The sequence below is a fragment of the Odontesthes bonariensis genome, chromosome 8, assembly GCF_027942865.1.
Source record: "Odontesthes bonariensis isolate fOdoBon6 chromosome 8, fOdoBon6.hap1, whole genome shotgun sequence".
In the NCBI taxonomy this organism is placed as follows: Eukaryota; Metazoa; Chordata; class Actinopteri; order Atheriniformes; family Atherinopsidae; genus Odontesthes; species Odontesthes bonariensis.
This window is the reverse complement of record NC_134513.1, coordinates 181,768-200,000: the sequence shown is the minus strand read 5'-3', so window position 1 is coordinate 200,000 and position 18,233 is coordinate 181,768. Positions and strand designations below refer to the sequence as shown.

The 18,233-nt window shown below is 43.3% G+C and overlaps 1 protein-coding gene across 1 annotated transcript; it reads left to right on the top strand.

The window, feature by feature from the left end:
* The first annotated feature begins 12 nt into the window (after positions 1 to 12).
* On the top strand, positions 13 to 13,702 carry phyh (phytanoyl-CoA 2-hydroxylase). The gene is made up of 9 exons (XM_075471248.1): positions 13 to 135; positions 3,058 to 3,113; positions 7,700 to 7,810; positions 7,883 to 8,051; positions 8,819 to 8,900; positions 9,164 to 9,345; positions 9,424 to 9,573; positions 12,646 to 12,777; positions 13,135 to 13,702. Exons 1-9 carry the CDS (start codon positions 70 to 72, stop codon positions 13,186 to 13,188), a joined length of 1,002 nt encoding a protein of 333 aa, XP_075327363.1. The 5' UTR covers positions 13 to 69; the 3' UTR covers positions 13,189 to 13,702.
* The last annotated feature ends 4,531 nt before the right edge of the window (positions 13,703 to 18,233 follow it).

Sequence of the window (18,233 nt, the reverse complement as noted above, 5' to 3'; positions counted from 1 at the left end):
CGTGCTCGTCCCCGCGGTGAACTTTGTCCCATAAAGCGGGTCTGTTCTGCGGCTCCAGCTGACAGAAATATGTCCCGAGCCACGGAGAGAGTCCAGCTGCTCAGCGGCCACCTCGGTGGGTCCGCGGCCTGCATCGTATCCTTTACGCGGCTGTTAGAGGGCTAAAGCCGGCTGTTAGGGGGCTAAAGCAGCGGCTGTTAGGGGGCTAAAGCAGCGGCTGTTAGGGGGCTAAAGCCGGCTGTTAGGGGGGCTAAAGCAGCGGCTGTTAGGGGGCTAAAGCAGCGGCTGTTAGGGGGCTAAAGCAGCGGCTGTTAGGGGGGCTAAAGCAGCGGCTGTTAGGGGGCTAAAGCCGGCTGTTACGGGGCTAAAGCAGCGGCTGTTAGGGGGCTAAAGCCGGCTGTTAGGGGGCTAAAGCCGGCTGTTAGGGGGCTAAAGCCGGCTGTTAGGGGGCTAAAGCAGCGGCTGTTAGGGGGCTAAAGCAGCGGCTGTTAGGGGGCTAAAGCCGGCTGTTAGGGGGCTAAAGCCGGCTGTTAGGGGGCTAAAGCAGCGGCTGTTAGGGGGCTAAAGCCGGCTGTTAGGGGGCTAAAGCAGCGGCTGTTAGGGGGCTAAAGCAGCGGCTGTTAGGGGGCTAAAGCCGGCTGTTAGGGGGGCTAAAGCAGCGGCTGTTAGGGGGCTAAAGCCGGCTGTTACGGGGCTAAAGCAGCGGCTGTTAGGGGGCTAAAGCCGGCTGTTAGGGGGCTAAAGCAGCGGCTGTTAGGGGGCTAAAGCCGGCTGTTAGGGGGCTAAAGCAGCGGCTGTTAGGGGGCTAAAGCCGGCTGTTAGGGGGCTAAAGCAGCGGCTGTTAGGGGGCTAAAGCCGGCTGTTAGGGGCCAAAGCAGCGGCTGTTAGGGGGCTAAAGCAGCGGCTGTTAGGGGGCTAAAGCCGGCTGTTAGGGGGCTAAAGCCGGCTGTTAGGGGGCTAAAGCCGGCTGTTAGGGGGCTAAAGCAGCGGCTGTTAGGGGGCTAAAGCCGGCTGTTAGGGGGCTAAAGCAGCGGTTCTTTAGCCGGACACCGAGCAGCGGGCAGCGGGCATCTGTTCCCCGGTGTCGGCAGCGCGCTCTGCAGACACATCCCGGAGCTTCTCACCATTTCTGGGTAAAACTACTCAGTAATCATGTCAAAGTTGTAAATCTCAGTTTAATCGACAGTTCCTGTAAAAAAACAACTAAAAACATGTAAAACAAACTACAAATAAACCTACTCATGTGGGTTCTGACACAGTTTAGCTGTTTTTTTGTCTTTTTCCATCTTTTGTCTTGTTCACTTTAATCTGATAAACATCAGCCAGCAAACACTGTTTTCCACACTTTGGGTGTATTTATCATTTTTATTAATGATATAAAGGATGGAAGCAGCTGATAGCAGGAAACATTAGATAATAAGCTGTAGCATTTATAGGAAATATCTTTAAATATTTCTCTGTTATTCTGTGATGTATGAGGACATAACTCTTAATATCTTTAAATATTTCTCTGTTATTCTGTAGTGTATGAGGACATAACTCTTAATATCTTTAAATATTTCTCAGTTATTCTGTGATGTATGAGGACATAACTCTTAATATCTTTAAATATTTCTCAGTTATTCTGTGATGTATGAGGACATAACTCTTAATATCTTTAAATATTTCTCTGTTATTCTGTGATGTATGAGGACATAACTCTTAATATCTTTAAATATTTCTCTGTTATTCTGTAGTGTATGAGGACATAACTCTTAATATCTTTAAATATTTCTCAGTTATTCTGTAGTGTATGAGGACATAACTCTTAATATCTTTAAATATTTCTCAGTTATTCTGTGATGTATGAGGACATAACTCTTAATATCTTTAAATATTTCTCTGTTATTCTGTAGTGTATGAGGACATAACTCTTAATATCTTTAAATATTTCTCTGTTATTCTGTAGTGTATGAGGACATAACTCTTAATATCTTTAAATATTTCTCTGTTATTCTGTAATGTATGAGGACATAACTCTTAATATCTTTAAATATTTCTCTGTTATTCTGTAATGTATGAGGACATAACTCTTCTATTTTCAAAGGACAGAAAAATGTTTTTAGGAACATCAAACTCATGTTTCAGCCTGAAGCTCACACCTGTAATGTTTCGGTAGCTGGTGGGCAGAGAGTAACTAATTAACTAATTAACTAATCTGGACATTTATCTCGTTCAGTTCTACCATCTCACACAATTTATCCTGAGAATTAGAAAACTTACCAGAGAGGAACCAAATATTTCAGCTGTCTGAAGTAACCTGTTCCCCCTACAGAAAACAGATTGTTGTTATTATTATTATTATTAATATTATTATTATTATCATTATTATTATTATCATCCTGTTCCCCCTCCATAAAACAGATTATTATTATTATAGCTGAAATATTTTAAGTTAAGTTACAACTTTGACATGATTACGTGAGCCGTTTTACCCAGAAATGGATGGAGCTGCTGCTGAGGTTCTGTGGGACTCAGAAGCTGAAGCAGAAACTCTGCTGCACTTATGTGTTGAAGCTAGCTGTTAGAAAGTGTGTTTATAGGTTTATTCAGAGGTGGATCTCTGTTCCTGTTTAGTATCTTATAAATAATCTGGTCCACATTTGAGCCGTCTCAGTTTATCGTTACTTTTGGTCGAAGGTAGATGCCATAAAAAGCTGTAAAATGGCCTATTTGTGGCATCTAAAACCTTTAAATATTTAACAAAGCAGGTGCCTGAAACAGTCTGAGTTGGGTTGGATGTTCTGTTCCAATTTATCTGCAGCAGAATCTGTTTTCCCGGCTCTCATTCTGCTCCTTACGTAAAGAAAAACCTTTGAACTTTGTCCAGTTATCTGCTGTTGATTCAGAGGACACAAAGTCCAGATAAATAACAGGATGTTTGGTACTGTTGCTGTGCCAGTTCAGACCTGAAAATGTGTCTAAAAGCTCAAATAAATGATGCATTTCACTCTGCATCTGTGAACATTGTTTCATTGTTTCTTCTTCTGTGGTTTGTCCTGAACTGAGTTCGATAAGAGCGCTGAGGCGACTCATGCTCAGACCACCGGCCACGCCCACCCTCAGCCTCTCAGGTAGGACGAGCTTTGCTGCTGTTCCCTTCATAATGTTTCATTCATTATGTTTCACTTTATCATGTTTCACTTGGGCTGTGTTCCAAACCACATACTGCACACTGCATACTACATACTGCATACTACATACTACATACCGCATACTACATACTGCACACTACATACTGCATAACGCATACCGCATACTGCACACTACATACTACATACTGCATACCGCATACTGCACACTACATACCGCATACTGCACACCGCATACTACATACTGCATACTACATACTGCATACCGCATACTACATACTGCATACTACATACTGCATACTGCATACTACATACTCCATACTGCATACTACATACTACATACTGCATACTGCATACCGCATACTGCACATTACATACCGCATACTGCACACCGCATACTGCACACCACATACTACATACTGCATACTGCACATTACATACCGCATACTGCACACCGCATACTGCACACCGCATACTACATACTGCATACTACATACTGCATACCGCATACTGCACATTACATACCGCATACTGCACACCGCATACTGCACACCACATACTGCATACCGCATACTGCACATTACATACCGCATACTGCACACCGCATACTGCACACCGCATACTACATACTGCATACTACATACTGCATACTGCATACTACATACTCCATACTGCATACTACATACTACATACCGCATACTGCACACCGCATACTGCACACCACATACTACATACTGCATACTGCACATTACATACCGCATACTGCACACCGCATACTGCACACCGCATACTACATACTGCATACTACATACTGCATACCGCATACTGCACATTACATACCGCATACTGCACACCGCATACTGCACACCACATACTGCATACCGCATACTGCACATTACATACCGCATACTGCACACCGCATACTGCACACCGCATACTACATACTGCATACTACATACTGCATACCGCATACTACATACTACATACTGCATACTGCATACCGCATACTGCACATTACATACCGCATACTGCACACCGCATACTGCACACCACATACTACATACTGCATACCGCATACTGCACACCACATACTGCATACTGCATACCGCATACTGCACACTACATACCGCATACTGCACACCGCATACTACATACTGCATACCGCATACTGCACACCACATACTGCATACTGCATACCGCATACTGCACACTACATAGTGCATACCGCATACTGCACACTACATACCACATACTGCATACTGCATACTACATACTGCATACCACATACCGCATACCGCACACTACATACTGCATACTGCATACTGCATACCGCATACTGCATACTGCATACTACATACTGCATACCGCATACTGCACACTGCATACTGCATACCGCATACTGCATACTGCACACTACATACTGCATACCGCATACTGCACACTGCATACTGCATACCGCATACTGCATACTGCACACTACATACTGCATACCGCATACTGCACACTGCATACTGCATACCGCATACTGCATACTACATACTGCATACTGCATACCACATACCGCATACCGCACACTACATACTGCATACCACATACCGCACACCGCATACTACATACTGCATACTACATACCGCACACCACATACTGCATACCGCACACTACATACTGCATACTGCATACCGCATACCGCACACTACATACTGCATACCGCACACTGCACACTGCATACTACATACTGCATACCGCATACTGCATACTACATACTGCATACCGCATACTGCACACTGCATACTACATACTGCATACCACATACCGCATACTACATACTGCATACCGCATACTGCACACTACATACTGCATACTGCATACCGCATACTGCACACTGCATACTACATACTGCATACTGCATACTGCATACCGCATACTGCACACTGCATACTACATACTGCATACTGCATACCGCATACTACATACCGCATACTGCATACCGCATACTGCACACTGCATACTACATACTGCATACTACATACTGCACACTGCATACTACATACTGCATACTACATACTGCATACCGCATACTGCACACTGCATACCGCACACTGCATACTACATACCGCATACCGCACACTGCATACTGCATACCGCATACCGCATACTGCATACTGCATACTACATACTGCATACCGCATACCGCATACTGCACACTGCATACTACATACTGCATACTACATACCGCACACTACATACCGCATACTGCACACTGCAAACTACATACTGCATACTACATACTACATACTGCATACTGCACACTACATACTGCATACTGCACACTACATACCGCATACTGCACACTACATACTGCACACTACATACCGCATACTGCACACTGCAAACTACATACTGCATACTGCATACTGCACACTACATACTGCATACTGCACACTGCATACTGCATACTGCACACTGCATACTACATACTCCATACTACATACTGCACACTACATACTGCATACTGCACACTACATACTGCATACTACATACTGCATACCGCACACTACATACTGCATACTACATACTGCATACCGCATACTGCACACTGCATACTACATACTGCACACTGCATACTACATATTACATCCTGCATACTGCATACTGCACACTACATACTGCATACTGCACACTGCATACTACATACTCCATACTACATACTGCACACTACATACTGCATACTGCACACTACATACTGCATACTACATACTGCATACCGCACACTACATACTGCATACTACATACTGCATACCGCATACTGCACACTGCATACTACATACTGCACACTGCACACTGCACACTGCATACTACATACTGCATACTGCACACTACATACTGCATACTGCACACTACATACTGCATACTACATATTACATCCTACATACTGCACACTGCACACTGCATACTACATATTACATCCTACATACTGCATACTGCACACTGCATACTGCATACTACATACTACATACTGCATATTACATCCTACATACTGCACACTACATACTGCATACTACATACTGCACACTGCATACTACATATTACATCCTACATACTGTATACTGCATACTGCACACTACATACTGCACACTGCATACTACATATTACATCCTACATACTGCATACTGCACACTACATACTGCACACTGCATACTACATATTACATCCTACATACTGCACACTGCATACTGCACACTACATACTACATACTGCATACTGCACACTGCATACTACATATTACATCCTACATACTGCATACTGCATACTACATACTGCACACTGCATACTACATATTGCATCCTACATACTACATACTGCATACTGCACACTACATACTGCATACTACATACTGCACACTGCATACTACATATTACATCCTACATACTGCATACTACATACTGCATACTGCACACTGCATACTACATACTGCATACTGCACACTGCATACTACATACTGCACACTGCACACTGCATACTACATATTACATCCTACATACTGCATAGTACATACTGCATACTGCACACTGCAAACTACATATTACATCCTACATACTGCACACTACATACTCCATACTGCATACTGCACACCACATACTGCATACTACATACTGCATACTACATACTGCACACTGCACACTGCATACTACATATTACATCCTACATACTGCACACTACATACTGCATACTGCATACTACATACTGATCGATCAGACAGTATGCAGAGCGTTTACCCACAATGCATTTCGCTCCTGCCCGAGCCGAAATCAGCCGGCCTGAAGCTGATTTCCCTTAAGCTCTAAACTCTGTAAACTTTAGCAACATTTGAAACATTTTCAGGTGAGAAAGTAGTCGTTTAGATCCCCAAGGTGTTGAAAACCTGACAAAATACCGACTGTTTACAATTTTGTTCCCACGAATTTGGCGCTACTAAAGCTAGCCGCAGTGAGCAACGCACTTCCTGTTATTTTCACAAAATAAAATACCCGTTGCCTTTTATCATAGGGAAAGCCATTACCATACAATTGGTGCTTTTGTTTTGAAAACAGGAAGTGAACCTACCCTCGTTGTAGCTAGCTTGAAACTGCCGTTTTGACAGGAAATGACGATCGGCGACGTCACGTTACATTGCATCTTGGGTAGTTTGAGTATGAGTAGTGACCTCATGATGCATACCCAACATTTAGGAGAATCTAGTATGCATCCGGGAACTTAAAAAAAGTTAAAGTTAGTAGGAGTAGTAGGAGTAGTATGCGGTTTCAAACACAGCCTTCATAATGTTTCACTTTATAATGTTTCACTTTATAATGTTTCAAAGTGAAACATTATAAAGTGAAACATTATAAAGTCTCTGTATACCTGAGTCCTTGAAAAGTTTCACTCTGCTTGTTATCAGACATTTTAATTGGACTTGAATGCAACATTCACATGCACACTGTGTTCCCTGGGAAAGTTACCCATCCAAAGTATCTTTTACTGGAGTTCTATGGTAGTATCTATCTCATGCTAACGTATCTTCTGGGCAGATACTCGTATGATACCGGAGTGCTGACCCCAGATCAGCGAGTCTCCTACGAGGAAAACGGCTTCCTTCTCATCAGGAATCTGGTGTCTGAGGAGGAGATCGAACGGTTCAGGTGAGTAACTCAGAGTGATAAAGCTTCATCCATCTGTTGTCTGAGCTTAGGAAGCTGCTTCTGCCTCCTCAGGAAGGAGTTTGAGCGGATCTGTCGGCAGGAGGTTCAGGTTCCCGGCCTGGTGGTGATGAGAGACGTTTCCATCCTGAAGTCTGAGTTTGTTCCGGATCAGAAAGCCGTCTCCAAACTGCAGGACTTCCAGGAGAGTCGCGAACTGTTCCAGTACTGCTGCCTGCCTCAGGTACAGCAGGACGTCACGGCACAGCTCTGATTGGATGGGATTTAAACTGATTTAAACTGATTTAAAGGGTTAGTTCGCCATTTTGCACATTAAGCCCTGTTTTTAGGTAGTCTGGGGTGAATTATAGATGTTCTGATCACAATTTGGTCATTTGGTGCTGAACGGAGCATTTAGGTATCCACTGCTGCAGCCCCCCCACCTTTGCATTGAGTCAATGACCACTCAAGCAAACAATCATAAAACGGCATTAAACTTTCGTTTGCAGAGACATGAAACTCACCATGTGGTCTGTGGTGGACAGCGATACGTTGGCTCGAAAATCACCGCGAAATACGCTTCCAGAGAAGTTATAATACCATTATTGTCCGTCTTCATTGATTTGTATTGTACACAAACAACGCACTATCGCCACCTAGTGGCTGGATGTCTTGCTGCTGCTATTCAACGGTGTCCGGAAAAATAGGTCCACCAAATGCTAAAACAACTGTTAGAAGGCACATTTCGCTGCGATTTTTCGGGTCAATTTCGGGTCAATTTCGATAAATTGACCCGAGCTGCAGCAGTGGATACCTAAATGCTCCATTCAGCACCAAATGTCCAAATTGTGATCAGAACATCTATAATTCACCCCAGACTACCTAAAAACAGGGCTTAATGTGCAAAATGGCGAACTAACCCTTTAAAATGATTTAAACTGATTTAAACCGATTTAAAATGATTTAAGATGATTTAAATGGATTTTAACTTTAAATCTGCTTTTCTGTCAGATCCTGAAGTACGTGGAGTGTTTCACTGGACCCAACGTCATGGCCATGCACACCATGCTGATCAACAAGCCTCCTGATGCAGGTAACATCAGGAACATCTGGCTTAAAGCAGACTGCTGCTGTGTTACTTATTATCAGCTTATTAACGAACTTAAAGCCTTGGTTAGATAACAAACAGTTTGTTTAAAGGGGAAGGTCCTCTTCTTTAAACCAGGACCTTATTTCTGGAATAAAACACCTTCATCTGCTCACCGATAACAGTTTGGTGAAAGTCGGCGTCCTTCGGGAGATATTTAGCTCACTGGAGATCAGTTGTGCTGTACAAATTGCTTTCTGTGGTTCCAGGTAAGAAGACCTCCCGCCACCCGATGCACCAGGACCTTCACTACTTCCCGTTCCGGCCGTCCGACCGCATCGTCTGCTCCTGGACGGCCATGGAGAAGGTGAACAGGCAGAACGGCTGCCTGGTCGTCCTGCCGGGAACGCACAAGGGAATCCTGCTGGAGCACGACTACCCCGAGTGGGAGGTGGGCGACACACGTGCACACGCACGCACACACGTGCACACACACGAACTATCCCTTTAAAGCACTGTGTGTCCTCAGGGCGGCGTGAACAAGATGTACCACGGCGTGAGGGACTACGACCCGACGCAGCCCCGGATGTACGTGGAGATGGAGAAGGGCGACACCATCTTCTTCCACCCGCTGCTCATCCACGGCTCCGGCATGAACCAGACTCAGGGCTTCCGCAAGGTACTACATTACCCACAATGCACCTGCTCTGCCCACACCTGCCTTAGGCTTTAGGGAAACAAAGGAAACTCTAGATCTACCTTAAAGAACAATGGCGTTGCATGGCAGAGCCTCTTGTAACGCACCGATCCGCAGGGCTTTGTTTCCAGACTTTATGGGTTCAGATCTCTGGGTGAGATAAAACATGCAGGAAAGATGTTCCAAATCTGAAAGCTGCCTTCGGTTGGGATAAAGTTTGGGTTGATGTGAGTTTAGCATCCAGAAATCCATCAACAAATAACCTAATTATATCCAGAGTTTACTTTAATATAAATGATTCTTCATGTTCTTTTATGTTCTTCCAAAGCAGTTCTGATAAATATCTGATACACCAGTGGCAGAACTTTGGAAAATGGTTGAATCTATCCAAGTTGTTTAGGATCAGGTTGCCTTGAATCTATCCAAGTTGTTTAGGATCGGGTTGCCTTGAATCTATCCAAGTTGTTTAGGATCGGGTTGCCTTGAATCTATCCAAGTTGTTTAGGATCGGGTTGCCTTGAATCTATCCAAGTTGTTTGGATCAGGTTGCCTTGAATCTATCCAAGTTGTTTAGGATCGGGTTGCCTTGAATCTATCCAAGTTGTTTAGGATCAGGTTGCCTTGAATCTATCCAAGTTGTTTGGATCAGGTTGCCTTGAATCTATCCAAGTTGTTTAGGATCGGGTTGCCTTGAATCTATCCAAGTTGTTTAGGATCGGGTTGCCTTGAATCTATCCAAGTTGTTTAGGATCAGGTTGCCTTGAATCTATCCAAGTTGTTTGGATCAGGTTGCCTTGAATCTATCCAAGTTGTTTAGGATCAGGTTGCCTTGAATCTATCCAAGTTGTTTAGGATCGGGTTGCCTTGAATCTATCCAAGTTGTTTGGATCAGGTTGCCTTGAATCTATCCAAGTTGTTTAGGATCGGGTTGCCTTGAATCTATCCAAGTTGTTTAGGATCGGGTTGCCTTGAATCTATCCAAGTTGTTTAGGATCGGGTTGCCTTGAATCTATCCAAGTTGTTTAGGATCGGGTTGCCTTGAATCTATCCAAGTTGTTTAGGATCGGGTTGCCTTGAATCTATCCAAGTTGTTTAGGATCAGGTTGCCTTGAATCTATCCAAGTTGTTTGGATCGGGTTGCCTTGAATCTATCCAAGTTGTTTGGATCAGGTTGCCTTGAATCTATCCAAGTTGTTTGGATCAGGTTGCCTTGAATCTATCCAAGTTGTTTAGGATCGGGTTGCCTTGAATCTATCCAAGTTGTTTAGGATCAGGTTGCCTTGAATCTATCCAAGTTGTTTGGATCAGGTTGCCTTGAATCTATCCAAGTTGTTTAGGATCAGGTTGCCTTGAATCTATCCAAGTTGTTTGGATCAGGTTGCCTTGAATCTATCCAAGTTGTTTAGGATCGGGTTGCCTTGAATCTATCCAAGTTGTTTGGGATCGGGTTGCCTTGAATCTATCCAAGTTGTTTGGATCAGGTTGCCTTGAATCTATCCAAGTTGTTTAGGATCGGGTTGCCTTGAATCTATCCAAGTTGTTTAGGATCAGGTTGCCTTGAATCTATCCAAGTTGTTTAGGATCGGGTTGCCTTGAATCTATCCAAGTTGTTTAGGATCGGGTTGCCTTGAATCTATCCAAGTTGTTTAGGATCGGGTTGCCTTGAATCTATCCAAGTTGTTTAGGATCGGGTTGCCTTGAATCTATCCAAGTTGTTTAGGATCGGGTTGCCTTGAATCTATCCAAGTTGTTTAGGATCAGGTTGCCTTGAATCTATCCAAGTTGTTTAGGATCGGGTTGCCTTGAATCTATCCAAGTTGTTTAGGATCGGGTTGCCTTGAATCTATCCAAGTTGTTTAGGATTGGGTTGCCTTGAATCTATCCAAGTTGTTTAGGATCAGGTTGCCTTGAATCTATCCAAGTTGTTTGGATCGGGTTGCCTTGAATCTATCCAAGTTGTTTGGATCAGGTTGCCTTGAATCTATCCAAGTTGTTTGGATCAGGTTGCCTTGAATCTATCCAAGTTGTTTAGGATCGGGTTGCCTTGAATCTATCCAAGTTGTTTAGGATCGGGTTGCCTTGAATCTATCCAAGTTGTTTAGGATCAGGTTGCCTTGAATCTATCCAAGTTGTTTGGATCAGGTTGCCTTGAATCTATCCAAGTTGTTTAGGATCAGGTTGCCTTGAATCTATCCAAGTTGTTTGGATCAGGTTGCCTTGAATCTATCCAAGTTGTTTAGGATCGGGTTGCCTTGAATCTATCCAAGTTGTTTGGGATCGGGTTGCCTTGAATCTATCCAAGTTGTTTAGGATCAGGTTGCCTTGAATCTATCCAAGTTGTTTAGGATCGGGTTGCCTTGAATCTATCCAAGTTGTTTAGGATCGGGTTGCCTTGAATCTATCCAAGTTGTTTAGGATCGGGTTGCCTTGAATCTATCCAAGTTGTTTAGGATCGGGTTGCCTTGAATCTATCCAAGTTGTTTAGGATCAGGTTGCCTTGAATCTATCCAAGTTGTTTAGGATCGGGTTGCCTTGAATCTATCCAAGTTGTTTGGATCAGGTTGCCTTGAATCTATCCAAGTTGTTTGGATCAGGTTGCCTTGAATCTATCCAAGTTGTTTGGATCAGGTTGCCTTGAATCTATCCAAGTTGTTTAGGATCGGGTTGCCTTGAATCTATCCAAGTTGTTTAGGATCAGGTTGCCTTGAATCTATCCAAGTTGTTTGGACAGGGACAGTACCAGTTTCTGCCAGCAGGGGGCAGAGTTACACCACTTAGTGGGAACTGAACTGCTACAGGACACATATTTCGAGTGACAGCCGAGGACATGATGACAGGAACAGAAGGGGAACTGAGCTAATGGCAGAAAACTACCAGAGACTAAACATCCACAGGCAGCTCATAGAGACCCAGAAAACCAAAAGCTCCCAAACTAACGTTGACAGGTTTCTAAAGAAAGTTGTTTCTGATGGAGGCCGGCTGAGCAACTCATCTTACTCTGTATCTTACTCTTCTTCTGACTTATTACTCATCTTACTCGGTATCTTCTCTCAGGCCATCTCCTGCCACTACGCCAGCAGCGACTGTTATTACATCGATGTGAAGGGAACCACGCAGGAGAACATCGAGAATGAGGTGAAGGAGATCGCTGAGAGGAAGTTCGGCGTGGACGGAATCGCCTTCAAGGTCAGACGCCTTCGAGTCTGGACTGGCTCGGTCCGGTTTCTGTTTACATGTGAACCTGCAGGACTGCAGGACTCCTAACCTCAGTCAGACCGCACACCTGAGCTAATTTATAAAAGTATAAATATATATATATAAAGGTTTATTATCGATTTATGGCTTCTTAGCTTCTAAATCCGTCCTATCTGTACAGGGTTAGGGTAGATTCCTTAGATAGGCTGGGACAGTCTGTCTTAGCAAAGCTCATCAAACCAACATGTCATCAAGAACAATTTCTCTGAAAATGTGATTAAATGTTTTCGACCTTAAACTGTAGAACATTAGTTTTGAGCTGACGGTTTATCTGTGCTGACTCCACAGGACACCTGGGCCATCCGAGGCCGCCTGGTGCAGGGCGAGAGGATCTCACTGTGAGGACGGGCCGGAAACCATTAAAAACATTAAAATCTCTGTCCTAACAAGCTGTTCAGAATGGAAAGCAAAGGGACATTAATCACACCAACGGTGTTAATGAAGAATGACTGATTACCAAAGGCCTTAAAGTATTGTGCCTTAGAGTTCTGAACATGTAGTGAAGACACTGTGTTAACCCCTGAACTAACGCCTGATATAATTTAGCCCAAAGTTCACACTGGGGCCAGAACACCAACTTAAGGCCAATCAGACGGTTAGGGATGTTCAGGTGGTTTATTTCCCTTTCTTTGCAGCCAATAAGGTCATGTGTGTCTATCAAAAGAACAATAACAAATACCCAAATGAATAAAGAATAAAGCTCTTAATCTTCTTTGATTGCTTTTAACTGTGTTTTTCTGTTCTTTTAAATGCCTTGTCTTTATGTAAAGCACATTGAGTTGCCTTTGGTATGAAATGCGCTATATAAATAAAGATGCCTTGCCTTAATCTCTAATAAAGAAGAACTGAAATTGAATCTCTATTTGCCTGTAATTCCCACCATCACAGCCCTGAACACACTTCACCTGACTTACTATCATTAACACACATAAACAACATCACATGCTAACATTTACTCTCTGTAAACATCACACTAATGAGCGGAACAACAGACATAACACGTGACGTGCACTGGATCAGAGGCAGGTGAGCTAAATGCTACAGCTAGCGTAAAGATGATCACATGGTGAGTTACACATCAAAGCAACAGAAGCTACGGCTGCAGCAACCTGAATACATAAACAATATGTACAGCCTTAGTTTCATATCCTCACTCTGTCGACTCGTCACACCTTTCTAACCGAGCGCCGACAGTTACGCTACATGACCAGCAGGGGGCAGCTCTGCTCTGAGCTGACCAACAATATATATCTATAAACATCACACTCTAAACATAACATGTCTCAACTTTGGAGCCTTTTCTACAGAACATACTAACTTCTAATTGGGCTTTTTCTGCCTGTATTATATAGGACAGTGAAGAGAGACAGGAAGCAGGGGGCAGAGAGAGGGGGAATAACACGCAGCAAAGGGCCGTCCGATGTGGGACTCGAACCGGGGCCAGCTGCCTCTGTACATGAGGCGGCTGCTGTACCCACCACGCCACAGACCGCCCCTTCAAAGGGATTTTTTAACAGTTATATTACAGGTAATTAGATGCTATTCTCTAAAATCTTTCACCACAGACCCTCTCAGTGTTGCCTGGTAGGAGTGATCTGTCGGGTAGGATGAGAACATGGAGAGAGCAGAGACCCCCATTCCCTCCAGGGCAGAGAGAAGGATGTGGTGGTTCACTGGGTCAGATGCCAGTAAAACTAGCTCACATCTCACATGTCAGTGTCCCCGGTGAGAAAAACACCGAACAGTGTTCATGAGGAAACCACAAAGGAAACCGCTGCTCTGCATATGTTCGATGACGTCAGATAACGAATGAGATCAAAGTTTTTGGTCAAAGAGAAGAAACAAACTGAACATGTTTGGAGGAAAACAGCCACAACAGAACTAGAGCACGGAAGAGGGAGCATCATGGTGTGAGCGTTCTTCAACATAAAACACGAGAGATCTGTGAATAAAAGTCTTACAGGAGAAAGTCAGGGCAGCACAACACCGACTGAGTCTCAGGAGAAGCTGAGCTGAGTCCAAAGAAAACGACCAGATGCACAAAAACCTTCTGCTGGAGTTCAAGGAGCGAAAGCTTTACTAAACTGATTTTATTTCATGTTGGATTTATCTGAGAGGCTGGTTCACAGTGTCTAAATGTGGGTTTCTATCTAAAAAAAAAAACTAAAAATGTGGTTCAAACATGTAGAAAGCTCCAGTGTGGAATTAATTTACCTTAAACCTTTGGAAGATACAAGCATTCCTGTGGGATGTTTTCTGGGTTAGGACCAGGGGCCTCATTCACAAAGCGTGCGCACATTTTCACGTCAACGATCAGATGTATCAAGAACGAAATGACCGTGGAAATGTGCGGTGCCTACAGCTGATTCTGTGGTTTTTACAGCTGCTGACCTTTGGCGACACCTAAGGTGATGTTGGGAAACTGTTATAATAAATAAATGTGAAAACAATTAGTCCTCAGACAGTGATGTGCACATCTGAGACACATGAACAATTAATACTGATAAACCATTAACACACCCATGTGTCTGCTGTTACACGAGTGGATATAAAAGCAGCGCAAAGTGGTGCAATGCATACCATTAAAAACAATGGCTGCTTTAGTATTATAAGACTTTGCAAATGGTGCAATTCGAAGAGAGCGTGTGTTCGGAGACAAAGAGGATTTGCTGGCACATGATGGCCACACATTAGCCGTTTAGAGGGAAATCCTCCTGGAACTGTTTAAATATAATATATAAATAAATATAAATAAATATAAATATTAATATAATATAATATAAATCCATTAGTCAAGCTAACGTGATTGGAATAACAGCGGACTGTTTTAGGAAACTCCTACGAAAGATCACTGTAAATTCTGTTCGTCCCTGAAAGAAAACGCTAAATACGAAAAAAAACCTGTGAATGCGCAAATTCTCTTAAATCACTCGTACGCACGACTTAAGAACAAATCTGTTCGTACGGTTGTTGCACGAGGGCCGATGTCCTTTGGACAGACCAAAGTGGAGATGTTTGGTCATAATGTGATCGTGATGGATGGAGAGTTCCTCGTTATATTCTCATCATGTAAAAGATTCTCTGATAATCCCAGTTATCTGCTGTCAGTTAGCAGATAACTGGGATTCAGTAACTGAATGGGGGTTTATATTAAAATAAAATATATGTTACTGCAATTAAATGAGCAGTAAGATGCAATTAGATACGAAATTAAATAAAAAGCATAGAATATAAAGGATACTGCAAAATTGTATAAAACTTAGTTTGTCATGTACAATAATAAATAACAGGAGATTCTTACTTTAAGAGTTTACTTTAAATCCTAAAAATAAAAGATAAACTGTAAGGAGTTACTGGATTGGTTCAGTTCAGAGTTAAACACACAGTTTTAGGTCCTGAAAGTCGTCCAACACTCAGGCTCACTGTGAGCAGCTGTTTCCACATATTTTCAGAGGCCCAGTTATTTCCTGGCTCCTGGAACCCCTGAAATATAAAAAACACTCTTCTGATCCAGCACACAGGAGGGAATCCATGCAGACGGGTGGTTTTAAACAGCATCGTTGTCTAAAAGCCAGAGGGAAGCGTTCAACTCTTTAATTAAAGAATTAAAGAATTATTTGATTAAGTAAAGAAGAAGATGAGCGAGAAAGTTCTGCATTAAACCGATTCCACTGATGCACACAGATACCTGAGCCTGGGTCTCTGAGCCTGGGTCTATGGGTTAGGGTTAGGTTAAAGGGGAACTGTGGTACTTTCAACATTAAGCCTCTTTTATGAGTCGTCTGCAATGTTTTAGAACCCCCCTCACCGCTTTTTTTTATGCTTACTGCTGTCTCCGGTACTTGCCTAATTTTGATTCTTCTCAACCTGCTTCTCAACTGGTGTGCACTGGTAATCCATATCAAATTTCGTTGCGAAAAGTTGCTTCTGTCGTGTTTTATGCTCCAAACAACTTGGATAGATGCTCGCACTATTTTCTTAGCGGTGGCGGAGTAATATCAACGAACATCCGGTACAAAATGTCAAATAAAACACGACAGAAGCAACTTTTCGCCACGAAATTTGATATGGATTACCAGTGCACACCAGTAACCACTCCGGTGAGTTGATGATTTTGAAAACGGACGTTTATGGTGCTTTTACGGACCTTTTTGGACATACACATGACTTGCCGTTCTGAAGCAGGTTGAGAAGAATCAAAATTAGGCAAATACCGGAGACAGCAGTAAACACCAAAAAAGCGGTGAGGGGGGTTCTAAAACATTGCAGACGACTCAGAAAAGAGGCTTAATGTTGAAAATACCGCAGTTCCCCTTTAACCCCTAACCCTAACCCATAAGTCGGAATGTACAAGCCACATTTTGAAAAATGAATTTTGAATTAATATTTTTTTTAATAATTTCATAATTCCATTAATTATCATGTATATAACCTTTCCCTTGCTCTAAACTCTAAGGTAACAGGTCTAAGCTGTGTCCCAGGACTGCACGCCTAACCAGGACCGGGACTCACATTCCACATTTTGAAAAATTAACATTAATTTTTAATATCTTTAATCAAATTGAATAATTTCTCTCCTGCTCTCCCTTCTTTTGCAGCACATAACACACACCGATATGGATCCTGTGTCTATTGCACCCACTTGAAACAACTCAAAAACGCACAGAGTTTCCCACGGCCTCCTGAGTTACTCCAAGACCATTCCAGCACACGCAGCAGCCACCAGCCGGGTCCTGAGCGACAGTGCACCCCCTTGGCACCTACACCAAACTCCATAACGGCGGTTCCGACGCGTAGGAGGGGAGCCACTGAGTATAATCTCCTAATACCCAACCCTATCCCTAACCCTATCCCTAACCCATCTCTATCCCTAACCCATCCCTGTTCCTAACCCTAACCCTATCCCTAACCCATCTCTATCCCTAACCCATCCCTGTTCCTAACCCAACCCTATCCCTAACCCATCCCTGTTCCTAACCCTAACCCTATCCCTAACCCTACTCCTAACCCAACCCTGCCCCAAACTGAGAAGACGACATATCGAACAGATCGGAGCACAAGCATTCTATTTGTCAAAATAAAGAAAGAAAAAACATCTTAACTAAATAAAATGGAAGTGTGAGTGAGGAACTTGGATCATTGTTCACTAGGTTGGCATTTAATTCACATCTGAAGTAGCTCCAACAGAGTCCCACCTCCAGGACCACCTGACCACATCAGCACGGGAACTTCTCCCAGATGTTGGGATAGATCTAACATCTGGTTTTCGGCTCTAATTCGGGTTCTTCTCTGAGACTAGGCTTCAGCCTGAGGAGCAGAGCACTCCCTCCTCCCTCCATGCCTCCCTCTCTTCCCCTCTTTCTCCTCCCACCTTTCAGTCCTCTCAG

What these genes read in the sequence shown, in the direction of transcription:
- phyh (XM_075471248.1), top strand. Translation starts at nt 70, where the DNA reads ATGTCCCGAGCCACGGAGAGAGTCCAGCTGCTCAGCGGCCACCTCGGT. An exon ending in ACGACTACCCCGAGTGGGAG is followed by an intron (nt 9,346 to 9,423) that starts GTGGGCGACACA and finishes GTGTGTCCTCAG; the next exon opens with GGCGGCGTGAACAAGATGTA. An exon ending in AGACTCAGGGCTTCCGCAAG is followed by an intron (nt 9,574 to 12,645) that starts GTACTACATTAC and finishes ATCTTCTCTCAG; the next exon opens with GCCATCTCCTGCCACTACGC.